The sequence below is a fragment of the Symphodus melops genome (genome assembly GCF_947650265.1).
Source record: "Symphodus melops genome assembly, chromosome: 2".
In the NCBI taxonomy this organism is placed as follows: domain Eukaryota; kingdom Metazoa; phylum Chordata; class Actinopteri; order Labriformes; family Labridae; genus Symphodus; species Symphodus melops.
Window position 1 is genome coordinate 2,295,361 of NC_136692.1, and position 27,202 is coordinate 2,322,562.

A 27,202-nucleotide genomic window follows, 5' to 3' on the forward strand; every position below is an offset into this window, starting at 1 on the left:
ACGTGTTTTATGTTTTTAAAGAACTGGAGATATATCTACATTTGATGATACACATGATTTATAACACATTTACAACAGTAACAACCATGTCAGAAGAGGGCAGTGATGCAAGCCATTTATCTGAGAATAAAAGTACCTTGAATAATTCCTTTACACTGATGTTCAAGTGCTTCAAATACAAACACAAACAAACAAACACAAAAACATTCTGTGCAGTGCCAACATGATGTGATTCCCCTGACATGGACACATCAGTAGATTGTTTTCATTAAATATGTCCATGCAAAGTGCAATGAATCAGTTACTTTATCATAAAGAATAACATGCACATAAACTTATTTTCAGCACCAAAATCTCAAATGTACATTTTTCATCTTTAAAGGTTAAAGAGCAAAGTGCTCCCACAATCTTCGTGAAAAGTGAGACTTTGCTGCACTTAAAACAATCTCAATGCAAAATACTTCAACAGAAGTCAAAAGATCGACAGCGCCCCCTGCTGGCCACATTTAGAACAACCTCATTGTAACTCCTTAGGAGAAATGTAATCACAAGAAGCACAGAAGACATTAAAAAAAGAAGAGTGCAACCTCCATTTTAGCACACTATTGTATTTTACAGGCATCATATTTAAACAGGGCGGTGCAGTGGTTAGCGCTGTTTCCTCACAGCGAGGACGTTGCTGGTTTGAACCCCTGTCTGACAGGAGCCTCTCTGTGTGGAGTTCTGTGCATGGCGTGGCTTCTTCCCACAGTCCAAACACGTCGTCGTTAGGTCACCTGCTGACTCTGAATTGTCCGTCGGTGTGACTGTCTCTACGTCAGCCCTGTGATTGGCTGCTGAAAAGTGTCTATAAAGTGTCCAGTTTTAGCTGTGAGTCCCACAGCTCATTGCTCATCCTGAAATGAGGGCTGATATGGTTCAGCCTTTGACTCCAGGCTAGACTCACTCATGTTCAAGTTTGGTTGCACTCTGTGCGGTGAGATCCTGTGTTGAAGATTCACCCAGTTTGACCCGATCACGTTCACACGTGGCTGTATGGGCATGCTGGTCACAAAAGAGGAACTGAAACCTGTGGATTGAAACTTGAGTAGTTCCCTGAAGTTAACAACCCTGATGACTGATCGCTTCACACGCGTGTTCCTCCACTCATTATTTGTATCTGAGGTCCTTTCATGTGAGCCTGAACACTGCCCCCTGGAGGCCGTGCCTGTCTCCCACAGATTTGAAGAATCACACGCTGGTGGTGCGGCCGGCCGTTTTCAGGGAAGAGCCCCGCTGAAGGTGACGATGGGCAGGCAGAGGAGGGAGCAGAAGGTGGGGTTCAGAGGCTGGATTTGAGCCGATCTCAGGGATTCTCTTAGCTTCCAGTCACTGGAGCTGTCGGGTTTATAGCACACCGATATGTCACACCTGTGCGGGGGGGAGGAGGAGGAGGGGATGCATGGGGTTAGATACGGCACAACTCAGAGTGGAGGCTGTGAATGAGTCTGTGGATGTATGACAGGAAGTGGGTTGTGAAGAGGATGAAGGCGACGAAATAAACAACTGTGATAATATCTTAACACACTTCTCCATGTTTTTCTAACGCTGATACTGTACGTGTCCCCAATCTGTCTACACCCCCCTCCCCTCCATGATGATTAAGGGAGATATTCCCTTTATGACATCACAAAGGGCTGCCTCCCCGATATCTGACTCTATCCACGGTCCTGTTTCGAAAATAAAGGCGTAAAAAGACCAAAAATAAATCTAAGAAAAACACGGCTGTGCAGACTTTAGCTGCAATATTTCAGCGCCAATCAAACGGGTGTTTTGGCATCTTTGTACAACACTGGAAGGTTGAGGCGTGTTGTCCATGTTTATATATAATCTATGCTAATGGGCTAAATCATGCTGCAGTAAATGACAGCCTCAGTGACGTCCCATCGATGGCGGTCGCTAACTCAGCCTAGCGTCAGGCTGAGAGCTGGAGCTGGGCGGGTTTAAAGCCTCCTGACGAACCTAAACCTGCGCCCGCCTGTCCATCATGTCAGCTACACACCTTATTGTGAGTAACTCTGATCCATATCCAGGCTGTAAACATGTTCATGTCTGCTGTAAAAACAGGATTTTTTTTTTTTTGAATGGGTGTGTATGTGACTTCCTGTGCTTCTGCAGCCAGTGACTTCCTGTGCTTCTGCAGCCAGCCTCTAGTGGACACTTGAAGAACTGCAGGACTTCTGCATCGGCTTCATTTTTTTCAAACTCAGAGGTTGCAGCTTGGTCAGTCCTCAGAATTATTACTAAAGTGTGTGTGTGTGTGTGTGTGTGTGTGTGTGTGTGTGATTTTGTCTGCACACCTGGTGACACTCTGCAGTATCTTCTTTTCATCCTGGTCCAAACAAACCGCGAAGGTTGTGTCTCCGGCGCCGCTGATCTGCACCTTGTCCACCTTCACCTCTGTCACACTCAGCTGCTGCAGAGCAGAAGAAAGAGTTTCATGCATTTGTGTTTGAAGCTGTTGGAGTTGGAGTGTGCGACGATGTTCGATCAAAATCGAAAGATTGAGCTGCAAAAAACCCGTCTCCGAGCATAAACATGAGAGTCTTTCCTTTGTTGTGGCTTTTCGTCCTATTTAGCTGTTTGTAAAGACGTTCTCAGGTTCAGCTGATGAGGTTCAGCAGATGTCTCCGTCCCACATCGTGAATGTATGTCACTGAGATTTTATGGCGTGTGGGCGTGCTGCTGCAACACGTCTTGGTAACCACAAACCACCAGGATAGGTGTAACTCACCTGATTGTAGCTCTTCTTGCTTTTTCCGCTCTGTCTCTTCAGGACTTCAGTCATCGTCAGCAGCAGGTACTCCATCTTTGAGTCTGACGAGAGACGGACAAGTCATGAACACACACTCCTGATGCGCATACGTCAGGAGATGTTTTGAACTGAAGCAGTAGAACATACAGTCTCTGTGAGGAACTTTGGCTTTGTGGCGTTTTTTTTGTTTTTTTGTTTTTTGGATGAAGTGGCATCACTCAGCTCTTCACTGATCTCGTCCTGTACTTGTGCTTTCTGTAAGCAGCCAAACGTGCAATCATCAAGAATCTTTGCTGTGGGCAAAAGTGTACTGTAACCGCACACTCAACATGCTTTCCGTCAGTGCCATGGTTTTACAACCTGCCCGTCTGGGTCTGAGTCTGGAGCCTGAGCAGCTTCATTACACGGGCGTAAAGAGGGAAACGTAAATAAATGTTGTTTTGTTCATTCGGTGCCGGTTTTGAGTCTGTATATTTTCAATCAATCAGTTAATCTCTATTTGTGTAGCGCCACTTCATAACGAGTGTTATCTGTGGACTCTTTATAAAACAGCACGTGGGATAACATGCAGGTTGTCCACACGTCTTCGCTGCTGAGGTGGCGGTCGGACCAGGCCGTGCACGGATGAGGACGGCTGTGGTTGCAGGGACGACACAGTCCGGGGGCGGAGCATTGACTTACGACGACCCTGCAGCAGCGGGTTCAGACATTCGGACACAGACTGTCGTGCATCTCTATGCTGATTGGTCACATTAAGGCATCAATGTTCATTTCAGCCATTTTCCCGAGCAGATCAAAACTCCTCAGAGTCGCTTTACGATGAATAAAAGACTCAAGTCTTCAACGAAACACATCAATCAGTCAGGTAATAAAACACGTGGTGTACCTAGCTCCTCTGGGTTCTTGCACGCTTTAGTTAAGTGAACTGAAGTGCAGACTTTGGTGTCTTTTTTCCACTGGCTCCGCCCACTGATGACCACCTGCACAGAAGGGAGGAGGGACAATGAGATTATGACATCATTAAATCTCAACATCATTAGCCTTATTTGCTAACCCCATTTGTGCGCCCACAATGTTTATTTTTCTGCCCTTTTTCGTAGAGACAGGAGATCAGGGAGGAATCGCACGGTCTACGGTCTCAGTAGCCCACCAGCACCTGGCAGTTCACATATTTTGACTTCAGCTCAAATCTAAAAAATTTAGTAAATCTTTGTTTTTTTTTAATAATTTTTTTATAATATAGAGACTGCATTTTATAATCTTATATTGAATAAAATATGTTCTTTTCTGAGTTTAATAAGTAGAGACCCCGCTGGTGATTGGGCCTAAGAAGTCCCCCCCCCCCTTCAGACGGCTAATCGTCGTAGCACAGAGACCACACAGACTAAAGTCGTGGCTCTGCCTGCTCACATGCTCGCTGCTGTTTTGCAGAGGTGGTTAAAAGAAGGATGTGTCATTTCTTACGGAAGGAGAAGTGATCATTACAGAAACTAGGCGAGTCAGAGTAAACAGGAAGAACTTGCACTGTCTTCTAAAAGGCCAACAAGGCGAGGACGGATGGACAGATGGGACAACAGAAAGAGAACGGATCAGGACGCCGCGTGGAGGACTGTCGCCTCGGTGCACGATCTTACCCTGTTGTACACCACCTCTAACATGAGGGGCACTGCTTCTCGGTCTCCGTCGATGCCAAAGCGCTTACTGGCAGCACCTATGCAAAGAGAGATAAACACACAAACAATTACAAATCAGAAGTGCAACAAACGTGATGACGCACGGAACCACAAAAAGTAGAAGTAGACTGAATGGTTTTATGGAAACAGATGTTCCTCTTCCATGAATTGGTCCAGACTCGACCTCAAACACACTGACCATGATGCATGTAATGGAACAGGGAACAAGCTTGAGTGTGTGTGGCGGGGTTGCTAGGTTCTGTGTTTATGTGTGTGTGTGTGTGTGTGTGTGTGTGTGTGTGTGTGTGTCACACTCACCCATGGCCTTGATGGCTCGTGTCCCTGCAGTGTGACCCAGCTCCAGCGAGTGGACGAACACCTCGGTCCTCTTCTCTCCGCCGGCTAACGTCAACTGCAACACACATCAAACTTTAGTTCTTACTAAGAGCTCGATGAAATCAGGCTTTCATTAAAGTTAGCATTAAAGTCTCTGGACACCAGACCAGAGGTGGCTGCTGAATTATTCTGTAGAGGCGGCACAAGTTCTCATAGAGGGACCGGTTTATACATCTGAGTTTGTTAGCTTTTTGCAAACACATAACTGAAATGGCCTTTAATAGGCTAACAGATTTATATCTTTTTCTTGTAAGTATAAGGTTTGGATCCTCCAAAATTTAAAACAATCTGTCTGCCATGGTGCGAAATACAGGGGGTCTAGATGGTCTGAGACCCCTTGATTGAAACCCCTTGAAAGACATTTTGGGGGGAGAGAGAAAGAAAGAAAGAAAGAAAGAAAGAAAGAAAGAAAGAAAGAAAGAAAGAAAGAAAAAAGACAGAAAAAAAGGAGTCATGAATAAGAAGGGAGGATTAAGCACTGCTCGCTCATTCATACCAGCAGTTTGTTGAATAAATCCCATAAAAACCGCAGCTCAAGGAAGACAGACATGAATGTAGGATTTTCTCACTCTGTGTACAAGAGTGTGTTTCGTTTCTTACGTCAGCTTGATACAGCTGGATCAGAGCCGGCCTGGTTGCGTTGCGGCAGTAGTACAGGACCAAGTCGGACAGGATGGGCAAACGCTGCTCGTACGAACTATCGTACGACTCCGACTCCGTCTTGGAGGTTTGCTGTGAAGACACACAGAAACATTCATGCGCTTGTTAAAAGACAACGTTCAACGTCGGTACGGTCCAAAACAAAAGCGTTGTCTGTGCGTGTGATCCCAGCTGTACCTGGCAGACAACGCTGGCGGGCAGGTTTAGCAGACTCAGGGTGTTTCTCTCGTACCAGGGGTCCAGCATACCCAGGAGGTTGGCGATGTCATTGGTGCTGTCCCCTGCGCTCGAATGCGGCAACTCCTGCTTCATTAAAGAGCAACAATTAAATTCTCATACATGTGCATGAACTCTTTCCCTGCAGCCATCTTTAAAATCCTGGCTTCCGAACTCTAAATTTAGCAACGTCACCAAACGTCTGCGTACATTAGTCAGGCTTGATCTTCTCGGGCTTCCAGAGTGGACGGCAGGACAGAAAGAAAGAAAGAAAGAAAGAAAGAAAGAAAGAAAGAAAGAAAGAAAAAGAAAGAAAGAAAGAAAGAAAGAAAGAGAGAAAAAGAAAGAAAAAGAAAGAAAGAAAAAGAAAGAAAGACAGAAAAAAAGAAAGAAAGAAAGAAAAAGAAAGAAAGAAAAAGAAAGAAAAAGAAAGAAAAAGAAAGAAAGAAAGAAAGAAAGAAAGAAAGAAAAAGAAAGAAAGACAGACAGAAAAAAAGAAAGAAAGAAAGAAAAAGAAAGAAAAAGAAAGAAAGAAAGAAAAAGAAAGAAAGAAAGAAAGAAAGAAAAAGAAAGAAAAAGAAAGAAAGAAAGAAAAAGAACAAAAGAAAGAAAGCCTCAGTGCATGAACTCTTTCCCTGCAGCCATCTTTAAAATCCCGGCTTCCGAACTCTAAATTTAGCGAGTCACCAAACGTCTGCTTACATTAGTCAGGCTTGATCTTCTCGGGCTTCCAGAGTGGACGGCAGGACTCGGAGGCCTCAGACTCCCCGGCCCTGCTGCACAGTCCCTCTTCACCGGCACAAAGTAGAAGCGAAGCTTGAAGGCCCGTTTGAGACGGGGACATTCGCTCTCCTTCCTCCTCAGGCTGTTGTAGGCCCGGGCGACCTTCCCCACCACGTGATCGGCGCCGAACACCACCACCCTCAGCGTCGTGTTCTTGATGTCCTCGTCGCTGCTGAGAATCGGCCTCCTCCGAAAACAGACGTGTCTGAGAGTCTGATTCGGAGGCAGCGGCTCGGGACTTCGTAACTTCACCTGCTGCGGGAGCGAGTTTGAGCGCCTGTCCCGCACCAAGAAAAGGTCCTTTGATTCCGTGTTTCCTAAACTTTTGGCGCGGATCAGCGACCGGGAGGGTTTGGGTTTGACGAAGAGCCGGTAAAGGTGCTGGCTGAGCCTGGCCGAAGCTCTGCTGGAGGACTTTGGCGAACATTTTTCAGAGACGGGAGACTCGTCGAAGTCGTCAAAGAAGTCACTGTCCACTCCGGACGTCACAGAGAAGAGCGACGGAGTGTAGGAGCCCGAGGTTGTGGACAAGGTGGAGAACATGGAGTCTTTGGAGGCGGTGGACATGGAGGAGATGGTGGAGAAGGTGGAGGCACGGTGGGCGGACATCAACGGCAGTTCTACGTCATGCGCCTCCTCTTCTTTGTCGTGTTCGTCCTCTTCTCTTAAACCGATCCCGATCACATCATCCTCCTCCTCCTCCTCCTCCTCGTCATCACTGTCTACCTCCTCTTCCTCCTCAGCGTGCCCGTTGGAGGACAGGTCGTCGGGGTCATTCTCCAAAAGAGTGTCGAGAACATCTGTTGAAAATTGATATTGTATGCAGATGACACTCAGTTATATTTATCAATTAATCCGGACAAACACTTTAAACGTCCTTTAAATGTGCAACATTTTCACACAATTATTACAGCTCCGAGTCATGACTGACACTCCTGTCCCGATTAAGCCTCTTACCAAAATTATCATTTTCCCAGTGGAACATGTAACACTTGGCTGTCGGCAGCGGGAGAGTCTGCAGCATTCCTGAAAGGAAAAATCAAACGGAGCCTATTAGAGCAACGTTCCCCGGCAACAGAAAAACCCGACGTGGCTCCTGAAAGTCGTCCTCTCACCGTCAGACTTCCTCCCGTTGGACGCTGGGATTCCCATCCTCTCCCTCAGTTGCTCCAGTCCCACGATGACGTGACTTCGGCCCTTCTGAGGGTCGCTCATGGCGGCGGCCGTCTCTAACAGGTCACTCACCACGGAGAAGATCCCGCCCAGTTCGTTCACGCTTTGCTCCTGCAAGAAGCATTCATGGAAAAAAGTGTTTTATGAAACGAAACGCTGTGTGCTCGACACACCCGGAGATTTGTCTTCTTGGCAACTTTGCAAATTCTAATCTTAAAAGTAAATTGACAAACATTTTACTGTATAACTCGCAACTTCCTCCTACTTCCTGTCTGAAATAGGTCGGTCTCTGCAGCTGTCCACACATCCAAGGAGAACTACAAACTCACACTGGAATTAATAACTTTTAATGTTAAACAGCAGTCTGTATATCGTGCTTCCTTGTCGGACTTCCCGGCGTCCGGGTCGATCGGTTCTGTTCTGGGCTCCATCGAGAATGGACTACAGGTGAGTATTTAAAACAGAGCGGAGCAGAGCGTGACGTGGGAACAGGAGCGACAGCGAACGGACAGCGCACAGACTAGGCACAGGCCCTGCTGGTCTTTGGACTCACACACCTGCAGGGCTCGGTGGACACTGTGGAGGGGGTACTTGGTGCCCAGGGTGGACTGGTAGGCGTGTTTGATCAGGGTGATGTAGGTCTCCTTCTCCGAGTGCCGGACGCTGCTGAGCTGCTCAGCCACGGAGAGAAAGTCGGCGGGCACCTCGCCCGGGTTCATCAGCAGCACCGTCCTGCAGGAAGCACACGGAGGGCGTCAGTGCGAACAACCACAGAAATATAATAACTTTAACCCCTCGACGCCTGTTGTCGCTAATTTGCATCAAACCACTTCGGCTCCAAATGCAGCAAAAATATCGTCCGTATCCCTCCACTGCCGGTTGATGCACTTTCAGTACAAACCGAGGAACCTTTAGCAAACATTAGATTGTCATTGGACCAGTCGGAGACAGAACAACATCCGTTTAATGTGCTATTTTTATATAATATCTATTTATGTGCTTTTTCAAATTAACTTTCTCAACTTAATTTAGCATCTACTTGAAAGCAGAAACACATTCAAAACATTTTTTTAATACTTGGAAACAAATTCAGGCGTCAAAGGGTTAAAAAGAAAATCCATTTTAAGGTTTTTTATAAAGGAAAAGTGAACGTGATTTCTGAACCGGATTTAATGGTTTTAATTTCCATTGTGTTTGAAGAGAAATTCCCTTGAACTTTACAAATAAAATGTATTCACCGGTCACCAGTTTAAGTCCTTGTGATATTAAATCCTTTGGTGCCAACATTGGTCATAAAAAACAAACATTAGAGAGGAGATAAAGACGTTTTCATTAGAATAAAGGAAATGATGAAACACGGGCAGGATGCAACAGGATGCCACAGCAATGGTGGTGATAAGTTGGGTTTGGTGGTGAGCGGGGGTGAAGGGACTTTCCCCCCCCCCCCACATCAACCTGCCGGCCAATTCATGGACCTGTGTGATGCGTGTCTGTTTTTCAAAGTGAGTCAGATCTAAATTTCTGAGAACCTCAGACGGAAATAAAGAGGCGATTTAAAAAAAAAAAAAAAAAAGCAGAAGGTGAATTGCAACATTTGAACCGGACTGAAAATAGATGAGTGCACATGCTGCTTTTTAAAACAAGTACTTACAACTACCTAGCATACAAACCTCCCCTAACCTGGCCCATCTTTTTACCACCTGTGTTAGTCTTTCTTTGGTCCCTCCACCTTTATAAATACAGTCAGTCGATTATGAGCAGTGATAGGCTGAAGGTCTTTGATTCAAATGTCCAGCTCCTGGAGTATTCTGTGTCTTTTTTTTACGTGTGTTAAAAGTTCCCTTTTTGGATAAATGTGGACTCACATGGTTTTGGACGACTGGCTGGAGGAGATGAGTCCCTGTTCCTCTCTCACCAGCCTCTGAAAGGAAATCCCTGTGAGGAAGATAAAGAGTGTGTTGAGTGTTTTAACCCTCAGTGCTCATCAAGAACAGAAGATCGTTGTCTCGGTGTGAGGAGGAGCGGCACACAAGAGGACACTGTTTAAGTTCCTTAAAGGATCGGGGGACAAAGTCGCTCCTTCTTATCTGTAAATCCTCACCGAATCCAAGAACATGGATCACATCAGTCCAGGTCTGAGGTCTTTAGACCGGCTGCCAGTCTGTCAGGGGCGGGACCTCCTGATTAACGATGAACCATCCAGACCGCTCAGGTCGCTAAAGACTCACCTGTTCACAGCTGCCTTTAATAAAGATTTTAATATTTCACTCTGCACTTTTCACTCTTTTTATAATAATTTCAGTGATTTCAAAATGTTATATTTTAATGTTTCTCTTTCGTCCTGTCACGATGCGTTTGGATGTTTTAATTATGGGTCAGCAAGAGCAGATCTTAAAGGTCACATGTCCTCCTCCTCTTCAGTGTAAATAATAATGATCCACTCTGATCCTCCTGTGTCTGTAGCTACACGCCGTGTAAACCTCCATATAGTAGTTTTAACATCAGCTTTGTGTGAGATTCTAAAACACAAAAGCGTCACAATAGATTTAAACGTCTCACACAGCCTATTGTTTATTTAATGACCACTTCCTGTACATTTCAGAGCAGGCGTCCACAACTTCTCTATCTCGTTTATAAAAACACTGAAGCTTCATCCCCTTTCAGACAATCTCATCGTAATTAGAAGAAACGCAGAGTTCAGCTGGAGGCCTCGGCGTCTGACTGTCGCCGCTCTTACTGATGCTGGTGTTCAACATGTAAACACAATCACTTTTCTCTGTCGTGCCACAAGGGGGTGCTGGATCACAGAGTTTTGAAGGGGACAGCAGCAGTGTGTATACCTGGAGCCTTGATCTCCAGGTGCAGAGTGTGCAGGAGGTTTCTGCACACGCTGCTGTACGGCTCCGGCCAGGTGAGGAAGCAGCGAAACACATCCACAGCTTCCTGCAGGAGCTCCGTGTCCGGAGGACAGTACGGCGTCTGCAGCCAAAGCACACAGAGGACATGTTTTTATTCTCGTCTATGGAGCGTGCAATATGAGTTTTCTATATGGCAAATAAAACTTAAACTTGTGATTCTCTACAGGAGAGCTTCAGGACCCAGCAACATCACCTTACAGAGAAAGCTCCACCCAAAAGTTTGATATTTTCCAATCAATAAAACCAATTTAATAAAAAAAAAATGATACAGTTTTGACCTCAGACAGTACAAAACATCTGACAGAGCAAATAAACAGCATTTCTTCGAGTAGTTGATATACTATGTTTGTCTGTTAAACTGACACTGTATTAACTGAAATATCAATTACTGCTCTATAAATTGATTCTGATCTAAACATTATGAGAGTGATGTTAAAGGGAGAGTCAGTGGCTGTGTCACAAACCGCTCCCTGTTCACTACACAGTGCACTATATATACTGTAGTGAACACGTTAAGTGAGCATGGTCATTCCCTATACAGTCCACTCAATGTATCCCATGATGCATTTTTGAAAAGTAGTGCGGTCACTATCCAAGCAATATATACCATCATGCATTGCGTTTTTACGAGCGGAGACGAGACGAGCGGCCGGCGTGAACACAGAAACACAACACAGTTCAGTTTGGGAGTTTTGAATGAAGAGTAAATGTGGTGAACGTTTGTCCTGATGATGATGATGATGATGATGATGACAGACACGAGACGAGAGTCTGTGAGCAGAGAGAAACGACTTTATGTGTTTAATTATGCAAACAAATCTATGCTGTAATTTCTACACTAAATACTCAAACTTTACTCAAAATAAAAGATGGCTTCCTGGACCCGGTTTGGAGCTAAAAGCGTTACGGGCTCCCGACCAGAACCAATCGTTTCAGTCGTTTTATCTTCAGTGTTTGAGGACAGTTTGCTCATAGTGTCATGAAAATATTTTGGATTTTTTTTTTTTTTTTTACCTGCAGCAGCGTGGAGGAGAACATGATCGCAAGGGGAGCCACCAGCTCATACTGACACTGCTCCTGGGCCTGAACACACACACACACACACACACACACACACACACACGCACAGAGAACGATTAGGGTAAGCTCCAGGTAATCGAGGCCGCTGTGTCACATCCTGCTCTCGCTCGCTCTCACCTCTTTGGTCTTCCTGATGATCTGCTGTAAGAGGATGAGGAAGTTCTCGGGGTCCCTCTTCACCATCTCCTCCAGGCTCCAGCGGTTCATGGACTGACCGGCCGAGCACATCAGCACTGAAAAACAGAGCACATGGAGATCCACGTTACTGTGAAGCACATTACACACACACACACACACACACATAAGAATAGAGAAGTGGTGTTTTATATCAGAACCAAATCTTTATGAGAGCAGAGAAGCTAAGTTCAGTGTGGCGCCCTCCCTGCATGGTGACAGGAGAATAATCCCAAGGCCACATTAACACGTAGAGATACAACATGTGACTTTCAGAGTTGAGGTTTGCAGTGTGAAAGTAGAAAAAAAACAACAACAATCCACCCGAAGTCTGACGTTCGATCACGCTCAGAAAAACAAGCGAGAGAGGCATTTCTGACTCCTCACGAGCGCCTCGCTCTCTGTTTGGTTCCTCGATATTTAAACGGCTCGGGGGTGAATCTCTGAGGAGCTCAGGTACGCAGGAAGTAACACGCCGGCAGCTGCTCATGTTAAAGTGTTTTCCAAGAAACTCTCTCTCTCTCTTTCTCGCTCTCGAACATCTAGGAGTGTTATCTGCCATCTCCAAAAGTCTGATGCAAAGGTCAGAGGTTTAGCTGTTTTCAAGAGAAGAGACAAAAACGTGATAAGGGATTGTACTGAAGGGAGTTTTTACTTGGTAAGGAAATAAACTGAGATTCATGCTGATGTCTCTCTGTGACCTTAAAAAGCAGAAAAGTCTTTCAAGCCTTTTCTTTACACTTTCCACAGATAACAATCTCGACGAGCGATGCTTTCAAAGGACGAATGAGCGACTTTATGATCCAGTAGATGTCGCCCCTTAAGCGCCGTCACTAAACCAAAACAAACTGCTCCGTTAGTCTGAATCCTCCTCCAGAGATACACCTCCAACCCCTCTCCACCTTCACGCACCGTGATGAAGCATTATCAAGAGCAAGCAGCAGACAGAACTGTCATTTGCATCTGCAGTCACCTGTGTCCTGCATTGATGTGTTAGCATGCTAATGTTAGCACTCTTTAGTTAGCTGGTAGCTGCAGTCATCTGTGTGTCCTGCGTTGTTGTGTTAGCATGCAAATGTTAGTGCTCTTTAGTTAGCTGGTAGCTGCAGTCATCTGTGTGTCCTGCGTTGTTGTGTTAGCATGCAAATGTTAGCGCTCTTTAGTTAGCTGGTAGCTGCAGTCATCTGTGTGTCCTGCATTGTTGTGTTAGCATGCTAATGTTAGCACTCTTTAGTTAGCTGGTAGCTGCAGTCATCTGTGTGTCCTGCGTTGTTGTGTTAGCATGCTAATGTTAGCACTCTTTAGTTAGCTGGTAGCTGCAGTCATCTGTGTGTCCTGCATTGTTGTATTAGCATGCTAATGTTAGCGCTCTTTAGTTAGCTGCAGTCATCTGTGTGTCCTGCATTGTTGTGTTAGCATGCAAATGTTAGCGCTCTTTAGTTAGCTCGTAGCTTCATGTAAACTGACACAGAATAAGCTAAAAACTCTTCATCCAAATAATCAGTGAGTATGTTCTTCTTCTTCTTGACTCAAACAGCTTTTATACACAAGGGGAGGAGCCGGCCGTGGCGTCCATGTAAACACAGCTCTGACAACACAGCCAGCAGGACTCCAGCTTCAGAGAAAAGTCTTTGTCCACAGGAGTCGACAATATCAACACAAGCTAAAAGTCCCTCAAACAAGCTGTAACGTTAAAATCCTCTCTGAGAAGACAAGAAAACCTCAGGCTTAAAAACCATCTTGGTTTATTCGAAGGACGCTGATGCTGATTGGATCATCAGACCTGTTTTGACACTCTGCACCACAGAAGCCCCCGCTGCACGATACCTCCCTCGAAGACGCTGCGGTGCATCTCTGCCACCACTTCCTCCCAGCTGTACACTCACACAGCTTCCTGCAGCACCCAGTAACACATCCGTCAATGAGCTCACAATACAGTGTCACCAACAACAAGCTCGACATGCTTCAACTGTTTTCATTTCATTTCCTGGGTCTGTTATAAAATGACCACACGTAAAAACACGAGGCGGGCCTTTGATTATTTTCAAATTTAACTCCTGCACATCAAATACTGAAAAGAACAAATATTTAACTGTGCACAAACAGAGGATATTAAAAAAACAACCAGAGGAGACAGCCATGCGGTACGATCAGATTCTGCTGGTCTGCAGTGGGAAGACCAGCTGCACGCCACAAAACGCTAAATCAAGACCAGTTGAGGTCACATCTGCTACCGTCGTGTCGTCTTAAACGACAATTGGTGTCGTTATCAATTTCGTTTGACTGAATCATCATCCCGCGCTGCACTTTGATCCTCGGCTGCCTTTCATTACTGCTAGTTAGCGTGAGCACGAGTATCTCCACCACCAGCTGACGGACATCCATCCAGTGATGTGAGCTTGTGTTGAATTCTTCCAACACCACACGGATATTAGAATACTGTAAAGATAGGGAGGACGTAAAATCAATACAGCAAGATATCGTCACGTGCTCCTTGTAAATTCCTGTATCGATGTTACAGAACGGAGACGACTGCAGAGCTGGTGATGACATGTTTTTAAAGACAACATGCCGATGATGCAGCGCAGCCTCAGCTCTGGGATTAAAATGTTTTCCGAGGATCTCTGAGGACCTGAACTGAAGTTGTATCATTACAACTCCTCTGTTGTTCTTCTCAACCATAAAGACCAGCTGTCAGAGTGAATTCTGTGTCGCACGTGGCCTTCATGCAAAATCAATGTACATCCCGATGTGCATCATATCGTGAAACACCCAGCACTAGAAGTAGCATGAACTTATAACCACCTACACATCTGCAACTAATTGCTAACTTGCTTTTTAGGACAGAGTGCCCACCTGCAGCACAGCTGGTACGCATCCGATCTGTCTTTCTTTGGACAGATGTTGCGGGGGTTGGAGTTCCTCTATCTTTACGCTGGTCTCATCCTCACTCAGCGTGCACAGGCTGCCACCCACAGTCCAGGTCATACCCTTCATTCAGACATTTCTAAAGACCCGGGTTTTGACATTTTAACTACTGACAAAGTCTTTGTGCATCTTTGTTTGTTTTCAATGCCACCCTCTCTGCTCTGCACGTCTGCCCAGAGACGAGTGTGTCCTCAAACAGCACGAAGACTGTACCACATCTAAATATATACACGAAGTTTCTGACTACTGAGAAGTTGCGCTGCTCTCAACGAGAAAGTCTGACCACATGTGTTGCGTCATTTCAAACATCAGTTTCAGCAATAATTATAGGAGCTGGTGTGTGTCTGTTGTGCAGCATGCTTGCTGGATGCTAGCTGCTGCTTCAGAGGAAAGGAGTCAACAGTTGGATTAGCACGCCGCCGAGGGCCCCGTGTCCACCTCGTCCTTTTTTTTTTCAGTTGTTATTAATGAGTGGACAGTCTTTGCAGCAGGAAGTAAAACAGCAGGCTCTCCGTCATTTTCCAAGCGCTCAAGTTGAAAATCTTTCAACTTTTCAGAAAGGCGCTGTTGACGTCACCGCCGCTCTTTTCCAAATGTGTAATATTCCCTGTAGTTCAGCTGCAGGCGGATCGTGTCTTTTGTTCCTCTTTCACATTTTGTGTCTGATCTGATCTGATAAAAAACAACAACAACAACAAACAAACAAAAAAAAAAAAAACGATCCCAAATATAAAAATTAATGGAGTGATGTCGGACAAACAGCGGCCGTTGTCAACAGACTGTTGTCATGGAGACAGGGCGGACGTGCAGAGTCGTACAGCCTCCATGAATACCTCTTTATGAGGACATGAGGGTCATTATGTAAATATGTGAACACCTCTTTACACAAACCAATAAAGAGATAAGCTAGTAGAACCAAACTCATTTTCATACCAGGTTGTAAACAGGTTTATTTCCTCTGTAAAAAACAGAGGTCCTGTTTCTTGTCTTCTTCTGCAGCCTGCCTCAAGTGGACACCTGAGGAACTGCGTGTTTTTGCACTCCTACTCAGCTTTATTTTTCAACCCCAGAGGTTGCACCTCGAGCTCACTCGGGCACTTTTAGACAGCTTACAGGTCCTTAGGATGCACGAGTGTCATGTGAGAGTAAAACGTATAAACACAGCAACACAATGATACAGTGTGATAAATAACTGAATGTAGAAAGGTTGTTTTTGAAGTGCAACGTCTGCCATGGTTAGCTCGTTGTGAAGACAGACATGAACCCACCTGTAGCCTTTTTTTTAAATAGAGAAATTGTTGCGCAAGAATTAAACAGAAAAGCTCTCGCATCATGTTTAAGTGAGTGACAGTGTCACTCAAGCACATGCCTCATTGGAGGAGACAGAGATGTTTGTCAATCTGAGGCCAAGCCTGGAAGTGGTGTCAAAGTGTGCAGCATTTAAAAACCCTTGAAAAAAAAAAAAATACATGTATGAAATGTTTGAATTTACTGAGATTTTTTTTTTGTCTGAGGGCTGTGAGCCGAGGATTTCTGCTTGGCGTCAGATTTGTCAAATACTGAACCTGAAAATGTACATCAGGATTTGATCGTGAGTGAATCATCCTCCCAGCAGCTGTGCAGAAATCGAATTCATTTAAAAAAAAAAAAAAAAAGTCCCTCCCATAACTCCCCGAGTCTTACCGTTCCAGTGTTGTGCAGCTGTGGGACTCTGCCTCAGCCCGTCCAGACATCGGTCCAGAGCGTGCTGGATCCTGTCCTCTGTGCACGACGTGTGCTGCATCTTCACTGCTCAGGATCTGCAGAGGGACGAAACACAGAGCCGATATTAAAGAACAGCTGTCTATGTGTTCCCCATTCACGTGTTCCACGGAAACGCTTGTATGTTCACATCACATTTAAATGCAGAGACACACAAACATGTCCCCTCTCTTTTCATGTGTGTTATCAGTTCTGTTTTGCATGTTGCTAGCTGGAGCGCTTATTATGAAAAACCACCTCCGAGGATGCAAACAGCATACAGGGACCTTTTTTTAGGTGGAAGGGAAACACAAACAGTGTTGCTGTTTTGTTGCTATGACAACTCATACGTCAGAACACAGCATTTGAGGATTGTTTTGAGAAAAGCTAAAAACCAGATTAGGAAATTAGGATTATGTTCAGTGTTACAAATAAAATCTGCATGCACTCAAAACAACAAAACTGTGCTTTACGTCAGTAACGACTTTCAGATGATTTCACAAACTAAGTCAGAATGTAAACTCTCCCTGACCTCAGCTCAGCCTCGACACGCCGAGCAGTGGACCATAAAGTCTTACACAGCTGTTTACAGTACACAGAGGTGTGGCACCGGCCTGCTTCATCTCTCACACAGGTCTGTGTTGTGTTTGGAGACGCGTCTTCCTCTTTTGATTCTCGGTCCTGTGGGGTTCCCCAAGGCTCTGTTTTGGGTCCCCTCTTATTCCCTGCTTATACATAATCCTGCACAGGCACAGCGTAGACTTTTGATTGTTTTGCTGATGATTCCTGGCACCTCTGATCGCTCACATGTCATGTTGCGTCTTGTGGAAAAAAAAATCAAAAGTTGGAAATCTATTTTCTTCAGCTCAAAGAATCCAAATCTGACGTTCTTATAATGACTCCGTCTAGCTTTATCAATTATTGGGGCTGTCAGCATTAAAGAGCAAATCAGAAGTTAATTGTTTTTTATCATCATGATTTATCGCAGACTCTTTTGTCCCTTAAGGCGCACCGTTGATAACTCTCCTCAGTGTCTTCCTGTCGTCACAGTGGTGGAAAAGAAGGACGCTGATGGATCTTTGAACGTCTTGTTTCACTTTAACAAACTCTCAGACGGCTCAGCTGACGAGCTCAAATTCATGTCCTCCTGATGACATCACACATTTAACTTTCCTATGATCCTTAATGAGTTTACATGGTTAGTAAACTTCATAACCTTCAGTCTACCAGAAAGTCCTGACGTTATTTCAAGCTCTGAGTTGATTTCTAACAGCAAGTCAAGCACTATCAGCAATTTCAAAATAAAAGCCTAACAATTTTTATTTTCAAATGCGAAATAATTAAATTTCAAAGACGTGATTAAGGATTGAAAACAGCTCAGTGAGTCCTCGAAGACTTAAGGAACAATACTTTACTTGCCGTTTAATTTCAGTACGACAACAACAACATAAATTGGAGCATCACACCTTCATCACTGACTCATCCCGAATGTGCTGAACTTTACTTTTTTTTAACTTTCACATATCAGTGCATTTGGCTGTTTTTCATGCAGCAATCTGAAGACAAACCCCAGGTGTGGCAGGACGTTTCAGTTCTGTAATAAACACGCCTCGTGGAGGGGACACGCTCATAACAGACTACAGGGGACGTCCCATCTCGACTGAGAAGAGCCTGCAGACGCATTAGTAAAGCGTGACAGGTGTTTCATGACACATTTTAAAAGCTGCTTCAAAACAAAAGACACAAAAGAAGTCAACCAAGACCACTACTCAAACTCCAGCCATAAATCCCCCTCGATTCAGCACAGGTGGGTTTTTTTTGAAGGACATGAGACAAAAGCAATGACTGCATTTATACAGGGGACTTCCTGAACACTTCTGAGGTACCCTTGAACAGACACCAAACACCCACCTGCTCCCTGTGTAGCAGCCCCACTCAGACATCTCTCCACTTAAGCATGTCCAAAGGTCCTGTTTGTGTGAGAAGCATGTCTCTCAATCACAGAACCAGAATCTCCCCTCAAGGATTAAACAAAGTGAGTCAAATTCAATGTTCAAATAGCAACTTTGGAAACAAGGTCGAACAAAGCGCTTCGACATACAAGCAGAAGTAAACACGAGAAGCAATAACAAGCAATAAAATCAACAGAAACATGTGAAGAGACCAAGAGAAGCAAAGATATGTGGAGTCATGAAAATAAATGAAAAGTCAAAAGAAATAAAAATGAGACAGTAAAAGAAAATGTCATGAAAAGAGATAAAAGCTAATTAGGAAAAGAAAAATAATACAGTTAAAAAGAACTCTTAATTTGCTTTTATTTTAGTGAAATTGAAAAATACATGTATAAGATATAACTGAAAAAAAAGTTGTCGCATGCAAAAATATAAACAATAAATAGAGACAGGAGGTTCAAAGAGATAAAAGAAAATTAGGAAATGAAAGAAAAACAAGAATCTTATCGAATGACGTGAAAAAATGAAAGCAAACAAAAAGAGATAAAAGGAATACAAAAGAAGTTCAAGCAATAAAAAATAAATAAATAGTAAAAACAGCTATGAAATTGGAGCATTAAAAAAGAGTGAAGAGCATTAAAGAACTTAAATAATATACCAAATAAAAAAGTCAACAGCAACTCAACGAGATAATGATTAAAAAAGATTAAAAAATAAGAAGAAAGAAAATGTAAAAGAGTTTAGAGCAATAAAAAAAAAAAGAAATCGAATGAAACAACAAAAGAAAAGCAGCCAATCAGATTAAAGCTTTGTGCTCTTCATGTATGTACAGCACTTTGTCACAGCTGTTTAAAGTGCTTTATAAATAAAGTTGAGTTGAGTTGAGTAAAGCAACATGTCAGAAATGAAATGTTGATTTTATCATCGTTTTTTCTTATTCTGGGGGATTTTGACTTCATGTTTATTTAAATGTGTGCACACAGGAGAAGTGATACTGTGGCAACTTCAGGTCTTTTTTAAAGCTTCTTCTCTTTCCTAACATTAGATTGTTTTTGTTTTTTCAGGAGAAATGGTTTACATGCTCGACCGTGGATACTGGTAAACACTGAATAAATACTTCCCTATCGTGAAAAAGAGGAAAAGCTTTTTAAAGATGACTTTTTTTAGAACTCGAGCAGCTCAGCAGATTATGTTCGTGACACATGTAGCTGAGTCTCGGCGTCGGTAACATGCTAAGTGTAATAATCCTGTAGCTAAACGTACTCACACACACACACACACACACACACACTTCATCAGGTTCGTGTTCAATTCCTAAAAAAAGGGAAATGTCAGCGCAAGAACTAAAATGAGCGATGACATCAAAAAACGCTTTTTGTCTGATTACATCTTCTCAAAAATTCCCCAGTGAGCGCGACAAATTCCCCATTACAGATGAAAGCTAGAAATTAATGAACCCTGTCAAAACAACAACATGTGTTAAAGGATGACTCACTGGCGACCTATAAACCCTCCATGACAAACAAATACGGTTTAACTAACTTTATGAAATATGTGTGTCTGTTATCAGAAGACTAAAAAAGGAGCATACAATACGAAGGTAAAAAAATAATAATAATAATTTGGGAGAATATCAAATCAAAAGACAGGATGCGAATCTTGCATCGCACTCATTTCAGTATTTTTCACAGAAGTTGAACTTTTTTGTCCATCCGCTTTCTCGTGTCCCATTATTGCGTTGCGTCCAATACAAAGTGAATGGTGAGCGGGAATTGTGGCGTATTGCTGTTGCCAACGACCTTCTTTCTATGAGCTGAGATTATAAATGTCTACGAGATGCTTCATGATGTTTGCTGGTCAACCTGACGGGGAGGGACAGACTTCTGAAAGCTACAGCGCTTTCGTCGGCAATCATAACCTGCTAAGGATTTGCGACAGTTTAGCTAACGTATGCTACTGAGCTAGCATTCAGCTAAGTGTTGTTATCGTCAAACGCGTGTGTGTGTAAGGCACAGCTGATCGCTCATGATTGTGTGAGACAATCTAACAACAGCCGACAAAACGGAATAATGGCTTTCATGTAATCAGTGTTTCAATGAGCAGGCCGTTACCGTGGCAACGAATGCCGCTCTTCCACTTCTTCTTCTTCTTCGGTGGATTGTTAAAGGCAGCGGTCTCCCGTAATGTTGCACTACAAGATTACCACCTGCAGTGCTGCTTGTTAAAACTGCATTTACAACATTAACGTGCGATTAGAGAAAAACTAAATATAATTACAGCAATAAAAAAGAATTCTAATAATCTTCACAGCAACTTCATAGATCAACCACGATCATCACCATTTTTATCAGCTGCTGTAAATAAGACAACACCAGAAAGTCAGCTAACTGGGTCATTCGTTAAACTGAAATACCCAGAAGTCCATGCAAACCTGAGGTCAGGAGGCCAGAGGAATGAAACTCAATTACCCCCCCACCACCACCACTTCACTCATTTTCCTGAAGTTACCATTCAACAACAATACCAACAGGCACAGGCGCTTACACGTCCGTGCAATCCCATTTTTTTCTTCAGCGCTCCTTCCTCCCCAGAGACGTATTGTATCTCGGCGGCGCTCCGAGTTGCACTGAGCGGGGGGGAATACAACAGAGCGTGTTGGACACTCGAGCTATAAGGGCTCCGGTGATTGTGAGGGGTCAGATGGAGCTGGACGAGAGCCCGGAGAGAGTGGAAGGAACTAATAAGTCAGAGACGTGATGACTCCTGCATCCAGGATGGGGATCAATGGAGACATGCGAAGGTAATAAAAGGAATGAAGACTTTTAAGAGGGCACTATGCAAGTGAAAGTGATTTTATTAAAGTTGAAAACATTAGTAAATTAAAAGACAAAAAGGAATACATCTTTTTTTTTTCTCTCATCTGGATAAAATTTCCAGATTGTGACGCTCAAAGATTTGGGCGGGATCAGGATTTCTAGGTTGACTGAAATCTAGGTTGAGACAGCATTTCAAAATGGCGACCCCTTCAGTAATCAATGTGTGACGTCACAGAGACAACGTCCATTTTTTTTTTATACCGTCTCAGATTTGAAGATTTATTTTTTGGGGCGAGAGACAGGACAGTGGATCGAGTTGGGAAGGAGCCACAGGTTTGGATTTGAACCTGGACCGCACACGTTGACGTGCACACCAACCACGGCGCCACCAGCGCCCCTTTACCGTCTCTGATTTGGATGAACATCAAGATGTTTTTTCATACATTACAAGCATCAACATGCAGCACCAAATCAAATGACAGCTGATTCAATAACTTAGCACCTTAACACTGCTCGTGAACATGGTGATAATCCAACGTGCAAATATTGGGATTTTTTGGGGGGTTTTTCCAGGTGAAATCCAAAATCCAGAGTGTCATCACAGTTGTTTACGTGGAGTTTGTAGCTGTGTTGCAAATACAGGAGTGTGTGGAGTTTCATAAGAGGATGTATTCATCACGTCTCTACGAGTCAACAAGGTCACTTCCACTTTTCTGTGGGTTGCAGCAGCAGCTCACACCAGTCGGACAATAACAAGCAGCGCCGTGGAAGAAGCGTTAGAAACAAAGGCGGACTCGACTTTCACTGGACTGACACACAGACGTGTGAGATCATCACACGTTAGATCTATAGAAGAACCACAATCATAAAGTCGTGACAAAATGCTTCCTTAACAGATAAGCTTGACAGCAGGTCCACTGACATGTAGGAAGTAAATATGCTCATAAATAACGTTACGTAACGACGAAAAACAACAATAGCCATGTCAGCTGACTGAGGAAAAAAAAGAGAAGCACAGATCCTGTAAACAACAATGACCAACCGTCCTCATGCACTTCGTCTCTGTCTCCCACTCGTGTTACAGAGCAGTGTGAGTCGTGCACCTCCACCTTCCCATGCTGTCCTCCTCTTCCTCCCCTTCCCACCTTCCTCACAGGCCACTTCCCATCTCTCCCACTGATCCCATTACCAACTGCTTCCTCTCAGGAAGACGGCTTCCCTGCACAGCTGAGGAAGCAGGTGCCGGCCTATTGTTGTTGTGTGATCAGACTCTCAGATGCACTCCCACAGACCTGGAGAGCCGTGGAGCTGGAGTGTGTGTGTGTGTGTGTGTGTGTGTGTGTGTGTGTGTGTGTGTACAGTACTGACCCTTCATGATTAATAGAGTCTGATATTCACCCCCCCCCCCTCTCTCTCTCTCTCTCTCTTCCCTGGATGTGAACCTCTCTCTGATGGCTTCAGGAAACAACAGCCGCCCGACTCCAAAGCTCCCCTGTAACTAAGTGCTTCCCTTTCAGTTCAACAAGTGCTACCGGTGAGAATACACAAGGCGGGACCGGTGAGAATACACAAGGCGGGACCGGTGAGAATACACAAGGCGGGACCGGTGCAAAGTGGACCTACGTGTTTGAAAAGCCAAAAAGAGCTGAGGCGGCAGCTTCAAACTTTAGGACGGTGAGATGCACAAGCTGTCTCTCTTACGCCTCAGGATTACACCTGCGAGACGACAGAAAGCTCCTTTGGTCTTCTACTTCCTCAATAAACACTGATAAACAGACTGAAACTATCACTGATGCAAATTCCAGGCGCTGAGATATCAGCGGTGGAGTCGTCGGCTCGGGTTTGTTGTGCTTGTGTTTGTCACAAACAGGTGGGTTGTGCGTGTGCAAAGACGCGTACATGCGATGCACAGACGGGGTTGTTGACCTCAAAGTGTGTTGAGCAGAGATGAAATAAAAGATTTGAAGTGATACAAGGAGGTGTAAGGAGACAAACAGGAAGCCGTGTTGTGAACAACACACACCTCTCTGCACGGGGATGCTGCTCGATGTGTAACTGTGACAGCCTTCACTCGTCACATCAGATATCAGCGGTAAACAACAATGTCAAATATCTGCCACCTCCAATCAGCGTCATCAATCTGTGTCCTCGTTTCTTTTCTTTTTTTTTTCTGTTTCCTCGTGTGCCACACAACCTACGCTGGCGGTTTCTATTTCTCAACAGGAGATGGTTTCTGGGCTCAAAGAGATTGTGCAATTAAAAAGGATTTCGAAGAACAGCTCGTACCCTTTCCTGTGGCAGTGCGGGACGAGGCGGTCATCAGTAAAAAATAAAAAATAAAAAATCAACATGGAGACGTAGCATTTTCTGCTTTTCGTTTGTAAATGGTGTCGACAGTCGAATAGTTGTACTCCACGTTTCAACAGATGCTCGTACTCGGTTATCCTTTGTGACATCTGATCTTCCCTCCACATCAGAGCTGCAGTGATTGACAGCCTGAAGCTACAACCAGAAACTACAGAGAGCATCAGTGAAAAGCCTGAGCGCCATGAGCTAACTGAAACAGTTCATGCTGCGAATCAGAAACAAAAAACACAGCTCAGTTAAAGTACTTATTGATATTGATCTCAGTTCAGAATAAATATTCCCCGTGTTGAAAGGCTGAAACGCCCCATGACTCAACCTGATGATGTGTCCGTGTCTCATGATTCTCCCTGACTCTTATCCTATGAGTCTATCACTTACTCTGTTTATTCTTGCTTGTTGTTTCTCACCCTTTATTGATAACTTGAGTCCCTGACTAGTTCTAGTTTAGGTGTCTGTTTGTGTGCCTGTAAAGCACGCTGGTTTTTAAATGTGTGATATGAAGCTTAGCGAAAGTTCAGTAAGGAAGACTTTAAGTGATCCACAATCAGGTTTCTCAGTCACCCTTTTTTCACGCTATCTCATTTCCGCTGTCATTCTCGAGCTGTCAGTTTGGGCCGTCCGTGGGTTAATCAGCTGTTCTGTCACCGGACCTCCTCTAACCAATGGCGCAGCGTTCCTCCTTCGTTTTCGGCCTATCATCGTTCAGCTCTCCTTTTAAATACGATCCTTTTTCTTCCCGAGTTCTTTCAAGCTGGCTTCGTGCGCCCCTCCACCTCCCCATCACCGCCATCTTCAGAAGAAGAGTCGACTCCCATCAATTCTTCTCCAACTCGGTCTCATCAAATCATCAGTCCTCTACCACCAGGGTCTGGACTCCATGGGGGGGGTCTATCCTAATGACGAGCAGGACTTCATTACTAAATCGCATCTTCCACCCCATAGAGTCCAAGCGCCAAAACATTCAGTCAAATCTCATTCTGTCAAATCTCATTCTGTCAATCACTCTGTCACTGTAATAAATTCATTCTTAATATCACTCGTCTCTCCTGATTGAAATGATGCTGTTGAAAGGCTCAACCCCCCCCCCCCCCTGATTCAAAGATACACCACTGATGATTTACATCTTTCCCCCCGCCTGCCACACAGCTCTCACGCCACTCTACGTGACTCCACAAGGAACACGCCAAACTCCTCGACCTCCCCGCTTTGGAGCGCCACAGCACTTCGGGCGCCATCATATCGAGAGGAGTGAGACTTTGAGGATGTTTTCACAATCTTTCCACCTCTGCTGGAGTTTCCACTTTTTTCTCCCTCAAAGCTGAATTCAAAGTCACCCGACAGCTGATTGGTTCATGCAGTGAAGAGGATGTTGTGTTCAGGCGTTGGCTCGCTTGTATTTCTGCAGGGTGGAGTCCTCAGAGCTCACTAACTGACTGTGTCGTCACATTGACCTCATGATTCAGTGACAGTCCACACGACTTCTTCTTAACCCCTCTGGTTCTCACTTTGCTGCCGTTTTTTTTTTTTTTTTTTTTTTTTACAACCAGTCCAAACACGCGACGAACTGCCGTTTATCTTTTTAGGAAGTTGAACTTAACTGCATCAGACCAAACAGACATCAGTCAGTGAACACACCAGAGCAACATGACCTGATAGAACCACGACGTGCCGTCGAACGTGCTGACGCAGACGTCTGACCACACGTGTGTGTTCCTATCAGCTACACAAGCCTGATAACCTCGACACGGCTGGCACGTGGTCCGGCCTCGCTACTTCCTCAGCGTTTATTAAAAGCATGAATCATACGAAGCATCTGTGAAAAGCAGAAGTCCTCAAAGTGAAGTCACAGCGGAGGGCTGTAAGCTTTTAAAGAGGACGACTGTCAGCAAAGTTCAATCTACTTTTCCCATCGGGAGGGGGGGGGGGGGCCGGCGGCGACTACCGCTTTAACACGGCAGAAGAAGAAGAAACGAGACGACGGAACCAGCTTCTACCAGAAAAACATTTAGAGCTGAACAATGTTGTCAAAAAAAAAAAAAAGCATACGATTCATCTTTATCAGACACTTGACCAGGTGAAACACGTCTTGGGAGTCTTTGTGTTAATTTTAGCGCCCCCTATTGACACGCTGGAGACAGCCGGCGGGAATGGGATCAGCACAGCTGAGCCGTCTCTTTCTGATACGATGAAGATGAGAAACTTGCAAACGTACAACAACGTAAAAACACGATGTCTCTAAAGGAGCTCAAACACTGCAGCGTCCTCTCACATTCAGGCGCCGCGTGAATGACCGACAGGCGTCACGGCGGGTTTCTTTCATCTGCACAGAATTTTGGACGAAGTTAATTCAGCCAACAGATGACAGACCTTCTTTTCTTATTATTATTAAAGTTAATGCTTCCTTTGTAGAGACAGGTATGTAAACAGAGAGAGAGGGGAATGACACTCATCACAGGTCGGACTCAAACTTGGGACGCCCCCCCCCCCGCCCCCCCCCCCTCCCAGAGGACCACAGCCTCAGTCAGGTATCCTGCAGCAAACTCAGAAAGTCAGACTGTTGACTAATCACACTCAGTGAATATTTAGTGAAGAAAAGGAACACAAGCTGGTTCTTCAGTGCATCAATAAAGTATCTATCTATCTGTATATTCTCTGGTCTGACACCGACTGTGCGCTCTGGAAGCCCCCTTCCCCAGCACAGGCGCGACCCATGCCAGATCGTTCTGCCGGTGACCTTGTTTGCTTTTTTTTTTTCCAGGTCATAAAAATGGATCGCTGTTCATTTTAGTCTGTAAAGTAACAGCAAGCTGTCACAGTTTATTTAGCACGTAGCATCATTGATCTAAAGGCTGGAGGTGCCTCTGTGGTCTTACCTGCTCTTCACTGTCCAGCATCCGTTTCAGAGTCGGCGTTCATGTCGAGTTTATCCAGTGAGTCCAAAGCAAAGTGTCTCCAGCTCAGCGCGGAGCTGCCATTCATCCACCCGACACACAACGACACGCTTTCACAGGTTAACCCACATCCTGGGCCCGTGTGTGTGTGTGTGTGTGTGTGTGTGTGTGTGTGTGGGCAGAGAGAGAGAGAGAGAGAGAGAGAGAGAGAGATCAGGGCAGTGACACACAAACAGCGGGCTGGTGTCTCTCTGGAGCCCCGTCACTGACTTCTGCACACTGCGGCTCACAAACAGCGCAAACAGGAAGTGTGTGTGACAGAGGTGCATGTGAGCACAATGAGGCAGCCTGCTGGTGTGTGACGGTGGGAGGTGACATTGTGTGTGTGCGTGTGTGTGTGTGTGTGTGCGTTTTCTACATACGTACGTTGTCTCAGAAGTTGCATGTGGATTTGTAAAGGGATGTTGGCCCCCTTTGGAGGAAGTCATCTGTTTGTGGTGTGTTTTTTTTTCTCATGCTATTTTCAAGCGTGTGAGAATAAGAGTGTCTTTGTTTGGGTGTTGTGGCTTTGTTCATTATTTTTCTCGGACAGTGGATAGAGTCCGATATCTGAGAGAGAGAGAGAGAGAGAGAGAGAGAGA

The 27,202-nt window shown here is 44.7% G+C and overlaps 1 protein-coding gene across 1 annotated transcript; it reads right to left on the reverse strand.

The window, feature by feature from the left end:
• On the reverse strand, positions 1-26,850 carry pik3r5 (phosphoinositide-3-kinase, regulatory subunit 5). The gene is made up of 19 exons (XM_079338101.1): positions 26,544-26,850; positions 16,479-16,594; positions 11,811-11,926; positions 11,628-11,696; positions 10,536-10,674; positions 9,561-9,630; positions 8,253-8,427; positions 7,638-7,806; positions 7,480-7,548; positions 6,442-7,322; positions 5,701-5,826; positions 5,464-5,595; positions 4,786-4,879; positions 4,429-4,505; positions 3,681-3,774; positions 2,774-2,856; positions 2,340-2,455; positions 1,252-1,410; positions 1-1,199 (listed from the first exon to the last, which is right to left on the reverse strand). Exons 2-18 carry the CDS (start codon positions 16,576-16,578, stop codon positions 1,260-1,262), a joined length of 2,661 nt encoding a protein of 886 aa, XP_079194227.1. The 5' UTR covers positions 16,579-16,594; positions 26,544-26,850; the 3' UTR covers positions 1-1,199; positions 1,252-1,259.
• Positions 26,851-27,202: the final 352 nt, after the last annotated feature.